Source organism: Mustelus asterias, chromosome 28 (assembly GCF_964213995.1).
Source record: "Mustelus asterias chromosome 28, sMusAst1.hap1.1, whole genome shotgun sequence".
In the NCBI taxonomy this organism is placed as follows: Eukaryota; Metazoa; Chordata; class Chondrichthyes; order Carcharhiniformes; family Triakidae; genus Mustelus; species Mustelus asterias.
The window spans coordinates 10,213,485-10,223,989 of record NC_135828.1 but is presented as its reverse complement, the minus strand read 5'-3'; the positions used below and the strand labels follow the sequence as shown (position 1 = coordinate 10,223,989).

Genomic DNA, 10,505 nt, shown 5'->3' with positions numbered 1-10,505 from the left:
GGATTTGTGAACACAATTCTTCACTCACCCGAAGAAGGAGCGATACTCCAAAAGCTTGTGCTACCAAATAAACCTGTTGGACTTTAACCTTAGAATCTTAGAAACCCTACAGCACAGAAAGAGGCCATTCGGCCCATCGAGTCTGCACCGACCACAATCCCACCCAGGCCCTACCACCATATCCCTACATATTTACCCACTACTCCCTCTAACCTACGGACACTAAGGGCAATTTTAGCATGGCCAATCAACCTAACCCACACATCTTTGGACTGTGGGAGGAAACCGGAGCACCCGGAGGAAACCCACGCAGACACGAGGAGAATGTGCAGGTCCCTGGAGCTGTGAAGCAGCAGTGCTAACCACTGTGCTACTGTGCCGCCCTGGTGTTGTGAGACTTCTTACTGGGCTAATGAATTAACTAACAGTTTTTACATCTCTCTTGATTTTTTTTATTTCCACCAACTCCCATTAAAGAGGCTGACAATGAATTAGTGCCAACCTGGATTCATGACAAAATGGTTATCAAGGACTTAAATATGGATCCTATTGGTGGGACCTCACCTTCTAATCTTGCCCCACCCAAAGATCACGCTTGATTCAGGCTTCCCCTGAGCGGGTAGCATCACATCTGGTGAACCAGCTTCCCAATATAGTGTAAGAATGGTACTGTAAGTACTGTAATTCTTGTTTGGACGCACCCTGCAAGTATTAATTGGCCTACTCCATCCCCACCCACCCCAATCCCATGCCAGGACAGCTGTGAAACTCCTTTTGAGTTTTAACCATAACGTTTCCGCTGGCAGTGCACAGAACAAGTGGAAGTGATACATTTCTCCCCACACACACACACACACACTGGCTAATAACTTACTAAGAAGTTTGACAACACCAGGTTAAAATCCAACAGGTTTATTTGGTAGCAAGTGTGATTTGGTAGCAAGTGGTGAGTGTCACCTGAAGAAGAGGCTTGGAGCTCCGAAAGCTTGTGTGGGTTTTGCTACCAAATAAACCTGTTGGACTTTAACCTGGTGTTGTTAAACTTCTTACTGTGTTTACCCCAGTCCAACGCCGGCATCTCCACATCATAATAACTTACTGCCATGCCGTTCCCCTTTTAACGTGTGGTTTGTGTGCCAGTTGCAACATTCACAATCGAACTTCAAGAAATTTTGGAGAACTTTAGTTGCATCCTTTAACTTTTTTCTGAAGGGGAGGGGGATTAAAAAGCAAGGGGTAACTTTTTTTAAAAATCACATTTCTGATGCTAAACATGCACTGTGTGAGATAGTTTTACCATTCTGGCAACATTCAAAATGTTGGTTTGTTTTCGGGGGGTGGGGAACGGGAGAAGGGCAACCCTTACAATAAGTTTCTGCAGGCGAGCTGTGTGTGTGAGCAGTGATCAGGATCTACTCACGTCCTGCAGCTAGGAGCTCACTCTCACTCTCTCTCTCGTAATCTCGCGTTAGTGGCTTTGTCTACCTCCCTACAAACTGACAGGCGAGTGCATGCAAACCAATTCCAGGATTTTCATTTCAACATGGCCACTACCGCAACGTGTACCAGGTTTAGCGACGAGTACCAGTTGTATGAAGAGCTAGGAAAGTATGCTGCCTTCTCCTTTTACCCCCTCTTTCTCTCCCCCCCTCCTCCTACCCCTGCAGAGACTGTCCCACTCCAGCTGTTGTCTCCCCCCTTGTTTTTGACCCCCCTCCCTCCCTCCTCCTTCTTCTTCCTCCTTGTATATTTCTGGATTAAAATCCCTGTTTGCCTTTTCTCTCTCTCTTTCCCCCTCTCTATCCATACCCCACCTCCCCCACTTTTCCTTAGGGGTGCCTTTTCCGTCGTTCGCAGATGTGTTAAATTATCCACGGGGCAGGAGTACGCTGCAAAGATTATTAACACCAAGAAACTGTCTGCCAGAGGTGAGTGACTGGGCAGGTTGTGGAGGGTGGGGGCTTTGTCTCTGGCGTTCAGCAGAGTGTGGGTGGTGGGGGGGTGTTTGAGACAGGGAAGGATTTAATGTCAGCATCAGCAAGGTGGAAGTGTCTGAACAATATATCCATCTGTATCCACCCAGCCTCCCTCCCTGTTCGATTCACTTAAAACGTTGACAGTGTGTGGGTCACAGGAGAGGGGGAGCAGGATTAGATTATCTGTCCAGCATTTCTGATATTTAACAAGTAAATTGCTGCTCTGAAGATGGAAATGGTGTACATTGTGTGTCTGCGTTTTCCAAATCCTGCTTCCAACGGCCTCAATTTAATACATATGTGATCACTGTGTGTGTATGCTGTCCTTACCCAGTATCTTTGATAGTCTTTTGTAAAAGTTTAATACAGCCTTTGCCACTTGATGTAGGGGGTCTGTTTTTGGGCTTTGATCTATCTCTCTAACTTAAGTTGATATATGGAATAGAATTTGTACAGGTAGAATATTCTGTGCAAGAGCCTTCCTTGTTTGTGTTGTGGTGTGGGGTTGGGGGTGGGGGGGAAGGAGGAAGCTGGTACAGTAATGCAAGACCAGGGGAGAGTGAGGTTTACCACTTCTTCTGCCCCAAAGTGGTCCTTTTTAAATTGTATTTGTACAGACCGTGAGTGCCCACAGTGTAAAGCAGACTCCCCCCTCTCTTTAAACAATTCAGGCAGGGAATTCACGGTGACCGGAACTAGTGCATTATTACTACCAGACGGATCTGTTACCAAACACACGAGACCCGCAACCCCACCAAGTTCAAACTCACACCCGCGGTTAGAAGACCCAGGCTGGTTGGGTTAACACTTCTATAAACTGCTGTGTTACCCTTCCCGTGTGTGTGTGTGTGTGCTGCTTGTATCTGGGAAGCGCTCTCTCCACAAAGTCTTCCAATGTACCATGGGGATGGAGAATTTTTTTTGGTCTGGGAGTTTAAACCTCATCCACAGCTCGGGATGTTGTAGTTCAGGTGTTGACAGAGCAGGTTAAACAAATAGATTGCCTCTTCGGAGGGAAAAACTAAAACAAAGCAGCATTCATTGTCCTAGATACTGAGCCCTCTGTAAAAGTTCCATGGAAGGCAAATCGACCTGGTCTGGTTAAGCCCCCCTCTCGTAGGGCTAAAACCCCAATTGTGTACCTGAAGAAAGTGACCTACAGGGAGATTGTGATTATTAGAAAGTGGGTGGGAGGGAGTAATCTAGAGGCTGAGCAGGGAAGCTCTGTCTGCTTTGAATGGGAGGCGGGGGGGGGGGGGGGGGGGGGGGGAGATTTTCCTTTTGTTTCTTCCATTTGGCAGAGAGGGTTAAGGGGGGAGGTCAGTAGACTTGTTTGGGGGTCACTTCAGCCGCAATGCAGGTGTGGGAGCCGCGAAGGAAGGGGAGGGGAAATCGGATTATTTATCACTGTACCTGCAGACAGAGAGAGAGAGAACGCTTTGCAAAAAAAACAAATCCCCCAGTCCTGTTGCAGTACCCTAGCTCGAAGCAAGAGAGATAAAAGGACGTGTGGCGTTCTGCCTTCTCCTGTCTCCCACTCCCCCCTCTCTCTCTCTCTCTCAGCCCAGGAGATGAATCACACTGTCCATGTCTCAACCACGCACTGGCTGCGACACAAGTGGCTATTTTTAACCATCTTCCTATTTGATTTAGCGATGCCACTAGCTGTAAATGTCACAGGCTTCCGAATAGCTTCTGGGGGTCGGCATGTTTACAGTTTGGTGGGATCTCAATCCCCTTCCAAGAGGGAAGGGGGGTGGGTGGAGGGTGAACAAAAGGAAGACAAGAGGTGTCTCAAGTGTTTCCAAAAGGAAACTGAACAGCATGGATTGTATTTTGTACTCCCCTTTGTAATAAAGCAGTATTCCTGTCTACCTTTCCTCCTGTAACCACCACCCCCCCCCCCCCCCCCCCATCCTACATCTTATGTTAAGGTGCAGACGATAGTTGGAATTCTGCAGGCAGTGCATTGGGGACACTGCCGGTGACTGAGTTGACGTTTTGTAGTTTTGCAAAAGTGTGCGCTTTCAGGGGTAATTTTGGGAAGCGGCGGCAGGGGACGCTCGGATAACTCTCCTTTGCTTAAACCACTGGAGCTTTTGCTACAGGGCAGTTGCTTGTTGGCAGCCTTGCTTCAGCAGATGCACTCAGCACGACTGTGTGAGAATGATCCACCCCTCTTTGTTTTCATAGGGTTTCTTGCAAGAATGTTTTTTTTAAAAAAATGATGTTAACAGCATCTGGGATTAATCTCTCCACATTTTTGATATCAGTTTAGGGTAGGGAGTGTGAATTTGCATTCCAAAGGTGCCAGACCCAATGACATTGTCAATCTTTAAAATTCCCTACGTTGTCCAAATTACTTTTCTCTCTCTCTCTCTCACCTACTCCCACTCCCCTATTCTGTACCAGATGACTTGCTGCGGTCCACAGGGGTGACCAGGAGGCCAGTTCTCTGCACTTAAGAGGCAGTTTTAGCTTGAGACTGGGAGAGCTGTATGTGTGGGGAAACTGCGTCTCTTGTTCTGTGCTGCAGTGCATCAGCGCCCGAATATGTGCACTATGCCATCAGCCTGTCAGACTGCTGCATGTGTATATTCATTCTCTCTCTCTCTCTCCTGGGCACAATATGCCTCTAACTAATCCGTGAAACTGGTTGGCCTACAGTCTTTGCCGCTGCATCATTCTGCCTTTTTAATAGAGGTATCTGAAGACATGATTTGCAAAAAGCAAATGTGCAGGGTGGCACAGTGGTTAGCACTGCTGTCACTCAGCGCCAGGGATCCGGGTTCGATTCCCGGCTTGGGCCACTGACTGTGCAGAGTCTGCACATTCTCTCTGTGTCTGCGTGGGTTTCCTCCGGGTGCTCCGGTTTCCTCCCACAGTCTAAAAGACGTGCTGGTTAGGTGCGTTGGCCGTGCTAAATCCTCCCTCAGTGTATCCGAACAGGCGCCGGAGTGTGGCGACTATGGGATTTTCACAATAACTTCATTGCAGTGTTAATGTAAGCCTACTTAGAGTCATATAGGTTTACAGCATGGAAATGGACCCTTCTTTTTAACTTGTCCATGCTGCCCATTTTTAAAATTACTAAGCCAGTCCCAATTGCCCGCGTTTGGCCCATATCCCTCTATACTCATCTTACCCACGTAACTGTCTAAATGCTTTTAAAAAGGCACTAATAAATAAATAAAATAAATTGGTCTGTTATTGTGTCCCCCTCTAAGTTAGAATCCTTTGCCACTGCTTGCCAATCTTTCTGGCTTCCTGATAAGAGAATGAAGCCAAACTAATTATAAGTGGTACCTTTTGGGACTTAATTTGTAGCCTTCTATTTGAGAATCAATTTGAGATGTTTGGTTGAACATCTCCCATTTTGCCTTTTGTGTCTTCCCACCCTTTACATCGAAAAAGTGGGGGTTTTGTGAGGATTGTGTTTCCATTGGTAACAGAATCTCCCCACATGATCATTTGCATGAATGTGCACAATTAACATTGGGAGGCTAATTGACTGAGGAGGTGTGTTACCAAGGAAAATAAACTTGCACATGCGCTTTCTCGTAGTGGGTCATTGTAGCAATCCTGAGAAAGAACTCTGGTCTATTCTCCTCTGTCTGCCTGCTTGGAGCTACTCCTACCGGTGAGATCGTATCCTGGTGTGTCACGCTCGTTTGCCTTGCTCCATCCGCACGGTGGTTGTTGTATTGGAGGTGTGCCATAGGGCGGCACAGTGGTTAGCATTGCTGCCTCACAGCACCAGGAACCCAGGTTCGATTCCCGGCTTGGGTCACTGTCTGTGCGGAGTCTGCACGTTCTCCCCGTGTCTGCGCGGGTTTCCTCCGGGTGCTCCGGTTTCCTCCCACAGTCCGAAAGACGTGCTGGTTAGGTGCGTTGGCCGTGCTAAATTCTCCCTCGGTGTACCCGAACAGGCGCCGGAGTGTGACGACTCGGGGATTTTTCACCGCAACTTCATTGCAGTGTTAATGTAAGCCTACTTGTGACAGTAATAAATAAACTGTAATAAAACTGGGATTCCTGGTTGCTGAAACCTGTAACAGCGTTGGCAGCTCGTCTCTAACTGTCCATCGTCCAACTATACTTAGGCCATCTTTCTGCTGTCTCTACTTTACTCTCTGGAAATGATCCCTGCAGTTTTTCAGCTCTGATCAACTGGCTGAAATCCTGACATGTCTTTTTCTGGAGGTCATTTTTGTTCTTGCTATTTTGAGCACCTCTTCATTTGCCTTATAGACTGCAGATGGAATTTTCAGCACATGTCTTAGAATCTACATTTCAAAGGTCTTTACTTACTTCCACAGATCTTTACTTAGTGTCCAGGTTCCCAAGGCAGATGGGAAAGTCGATGGAATGTAGCATCTTGTGAGTTTCTTTCCTTTGTTTGAGGCTCAAGGTTTCTTGATAACACACCCTCCATCTTCACACCATTGCTTCTGGCTGTCTTCAGCATTGAGTCTGCCATTTTTTTGATATCATTTGTCCCGAACAGACAAAAGTTATCTATCTGCTCCAGTGTGACATCATCCTCTTCAATCTCCACTCTAAAGATTTTCCTTGCTATCACGTTCACCCCTGCCTTGTCCAGAGGGCACTGGTGGGGAGGGTCCAGAACAAAAGGGCATAACATTAAAGTTAGAGCTAGGTCATTAAGCGGTGAGGAATTTCCTCCTCCTCCCTGAAAAAGCTAGGGGTTGACGGGATATTTTCATAGAATCCTGACAGTGCAGAAGGAGGCCATTCGGCCCATCGAGTCTGTACTGATCACAATCCCACCCACGCCTTATTCCCATAACCCCACATATTTACCTTGGCAATCCCGGTGACTCTAGGGTCAATTTAGCATGGCCATTCAACCTAACCGGCACATCTTTGGACTGTGGGAGGAAACCGGAGCACCCGGAGGAAACCCACGCAGACATGGGTTTTAAAACTGAGATTTTGATGGATTTTTGTTAGACCAAGGGCATCAGGGTGTATGGATTCCAGGCAAGTCGCTGGAGTTGTTAGCTGATTGGATACGTAATCTCATTGAGTTGCGGAGCAGGCTCAAGGAGGCGGAATGGCCTACTGCTGTTCCTATGCTCCAGCACCCTCCACACAGGTCGGGGATCAGACCTACAACATTCTTTGCCTGCACGACCCTGTACCTCACCAGTCAGCTCATCTGCTCACCTAGTTGAGAGGACACCACCTTTTCTTTTGAAAAGGAGTATGAACAATTGTTCCGTACATTAAGAAACACAGAATCAGAGAGGTTTACAGCGTGGAAACAGGCTCTTTGGCCCAACTTGTCCATGCCACCCTCTTTTTTTTTAAACCCCTAAGCTAGTCCCAATTGCCTGCATTTATATAGTCATAGAGATAAGGTCCTATCATTAAACAAACCTACTCTTGTGGCTGAAAGCTAACTAATCAAATAGCTTGATTTTTTTCCCCCAAAATATGTGCACTTTGTTAACTCTCCGAGAAACCTCTTGCTTTGGTTCATCATCTGTGCACGGGTGACACAGTGGTTAACACTGCTGCCTCACAGCGCCAGGGACCCAGGTTCGATTCCCGGCTTGGGTCACTGTCTGTGTGGAGTCTGCACGGTTCTCCCTGTGTCTGCGTAGGTTTCCTCCGGGTGCTCCGGTTTCCTCCTACGGTCCGAAAGACGTGCTGGTTAGGTGCATTGGCTGTGCTAAATTCTCCCTCGGTGTACCCGAACAGGAGTGTGGTGACTAGGGGATTTTCACAGCCAACTTCATTGCAGTGTTAATGTAAGCCTACTTGTGACACTAATAAATAAACTTAAACATCTTTCATTGAATTATATAGTTCTAAATCTAGATTTTAGCAAGGCCGTTCATTGCGGAAGTCTAGGGATCTCACAGTTTTAAGTGTAGCCTGTCTAGAGTTGGGATTTAATGCGGTCTATCACAATCTTTCTGCAAACTTCTACATGTTTAGCTCCTGGCATAGCTCCAGATGTTTTTAACCTGAAGACCATAAACTATTCCATTCACAAATCCTCAGATGTTGAAGCAGTTTGTGTCCACATTCCGCAAGACCTGGACAGCGTTCCAGCTTGGGCCAAGTGGCAAGAAACATTCATGCAAGCACCAGGCAATGACCATCTCGAACAAGAGAGCCTAACCACACCTCCCTTTGATATTCAGCAACATTACAATCGTCAAATTCCCCATCATCAACATCCTGAGGGTTGACCAGAAACTGTGCTGGATCTGCCGTGTAAAGACTGTGGTTACAAGACCAGGTTGGGGGCTGGGAATTCTGCAGTGAATGACTCACCTCCTGACTCCCCAAAGTCTGTCCGCCATCTACAAGGCAGAAATCAAGGATGTGATGGAATACTCTCCAGTTGCCCGGATGAGTGCAGCTCCAAAAACATTCTGCCCAAGCATCCATCCAAGACACATACGTTTGCTCGACTGGCATCCTACCCACTACTTTAAACATTCATTCCCTCTGCCACCAGTGCCTGGTGGCAACAGTGGGCACCATTTGCAAGGTGCACTGCAGCAATTGACCAAGATGTCTTCAAAGCATCTTCCAAATCCATGACCTCTACCATCTAGAAGGACAAGGACAACAAAATCAAGGGGCAGCACCGCTTGAAAATTCCTTTTCAGGTCACAAATCATCCTCACTTGGCAATGTATTGCTGTTCCTTTGTTGTTGCTGGGTTAAAGTCCTGCAGCTCCATATCTTACACCACTGTGGGGATACCTTGCAGCACGTGGCATGCAATGGTTCAAGAAGTTGGCTTACCACCATCTTCTCAAGGTCAGTTAGTGATGATCAATAAATGTTGACCCAGCCAGCATTGCCCATTGTTGTCCATGGAAGAATAAAACAAAGGCAAATTCTCTTGCTCCAATTCCTATTTCCTTTATAACTTTTTAGATTGCAGTATTTGTGCCAGAAAGAGAGAGACGTTGCCAAAGCTTTTTGTCTTGCACCCATCGAGGTAAATTCACAAAAATACCAAATTTCAAATGATCACAATTTGTATTGCTGGAAAATGGGTGCTGATTGGTTAGCAAGGTGACTCTAATTGGCCAAGGAGTTGCCATGGAGAGAGCAACAAGGAACTATAGGCTCCCCAAGCTCCCTGCTAATAGCAGCTTGTAGTTCCCCATTGGCTAGTGTGTTGCCATGACAAAAGCAATCAGTCAACTTGCCAACCAATTGACACCCTCTCCTGTAAAATAAATTGTTGTGATTGTTTGCAATATGGCATTATTGTGTTTGTCCTGATGAGTGCAAGATGAAAAGTTTTGACGACATGTCTCTTTTTTGTCAGCAATACTTAAGTTCTGTCCTACCAAGTGACTGATGTTTTCCTAGTTGAGTTTGAATTCCATGAGCGGCAACTTCAAAAGGTAATGAAAGACTTGTCCCTGCTCACTATAAAGGAGGCAGCTAAAAGCTTGGAACTCTATTGCTGTGTTCTCTGTCTCGATGCAGATCTTGAAGGATAAGTCACAGCTTGAAGCATCATTTGGCAAGTATGTTGTGTGTGGCGAGGTCCAACAAACAGCGAACACAAAAAAATAAAACGCTGCAGACATCGGAAATTGGCAATAAAACCAGGAGGAGCTGGGAATACTGAGCAGGTCTGGCAGTGTCTGTGGAGAGAGAGACAGAGTTAACGTTTCAGGTCAAGTTCTGTTTTTCTCCCCTCGTATGCTGCCAGACCTGTTGAGTATGTCCAGCATTTTGTCTTTATAAAAAATGCTGAGAAGGTGCATGTGTTCAAGGAACTATATTTAGCTTATCTGTCTGGAAAATAAAGTCGGTGCAGGCTCGGTGGGCCAAATGGCCTCCTCCTGCCGTGTCAGGATTCTATGTCCATCAACTCCGAGGCAATGCTACAGAATGTGCAACTTGTAATAATCGGGATGCAGTGCTTTGGGGCCCTTTTAAGTATAGCTATAACACCTCTGAAATGAAAAGATATTTATTCTGCCCCATCCTTATTCAAGGTGGGTCGGTTAGCACAGTTAGCTGGTTGGCTGGTTTGTGATGCAGAGTGATGTCAACAGAGTAATGGGTTCAATTCCGGTACTAGCTGAGTTATTCATGAAGGCTTGCCTTCTCAACCTTGCCCCCTCCACCTGAGGTGTGGTGATCCTCGGGTTAAGTCACCACCAGTCGGCTCTTCGCTCCCGGGTTCAATCCCGGCCTTGGGTCACTGTCTGTGTGAAGTTTGTAGGTTCTCCCCATGTCTGCGTGGGTTTCCTCCCCGGGTGCTCCGGTTTTCTCCCACACCCCAAAGATGTGCAGGTTAGGTTGATTGGCCGTGCTAAATTGACCCTGGTGTCAGGGGCTTAACAGAGTAAACATGTGCGGTTACGGGAATAGGGCCTGGGTGGGATTGTGGTCCATGCAAACTTGATGGGCCGAATGGCCTCCTGCACTGTAGGGATTCTAAGGTCTGATTAGAGAACATGGAATGAAAACAGGGTTTGTGTTGACCAGTCTAGGTGCGCAAGTGCTGGCCTGGCC

The 10,505-nt window shown here is 46.9% G+C and overlaps 1 protein-coding gene across 6 annotated transcripts in view; it reads left to right on the top strand.

Moving 5' to 3' along the window:
* The first annotated feature begins 1,392 nt into the window (after positions 1-1,392).
* The window catches only part of LOC144480213 (calcium/calmodulin-dependent protein kinase type II subunit gamma-like), a 463,856-nt gene continuing 454,743 nt past the window's right edge, over positions 1,393-10,505 (top strand). For 5 of the 6 annotated variants that reach the window (XM_078199441.1, XM_078199439.1, XM_078199436.1 and 2 more), the window contains exons 1-2: positions 1,467-1,608; positions 1,834-1,928. In XM_078199441.1, coding sequence (XP_078055567.1) covers positions 1,544-1,608; positions 1,834-1,928 — 160 coding nt within the window. In that variant the 5' untranslated portion in view covers positions 1,467-1,543. Of the gene's footprint in view, positions 1,609-1,833; positions 1,929-10,505 lie in introns of all 6 variants that reach the window. The other variant, XM_078199435.1, reaches the window with a different exon arrangement.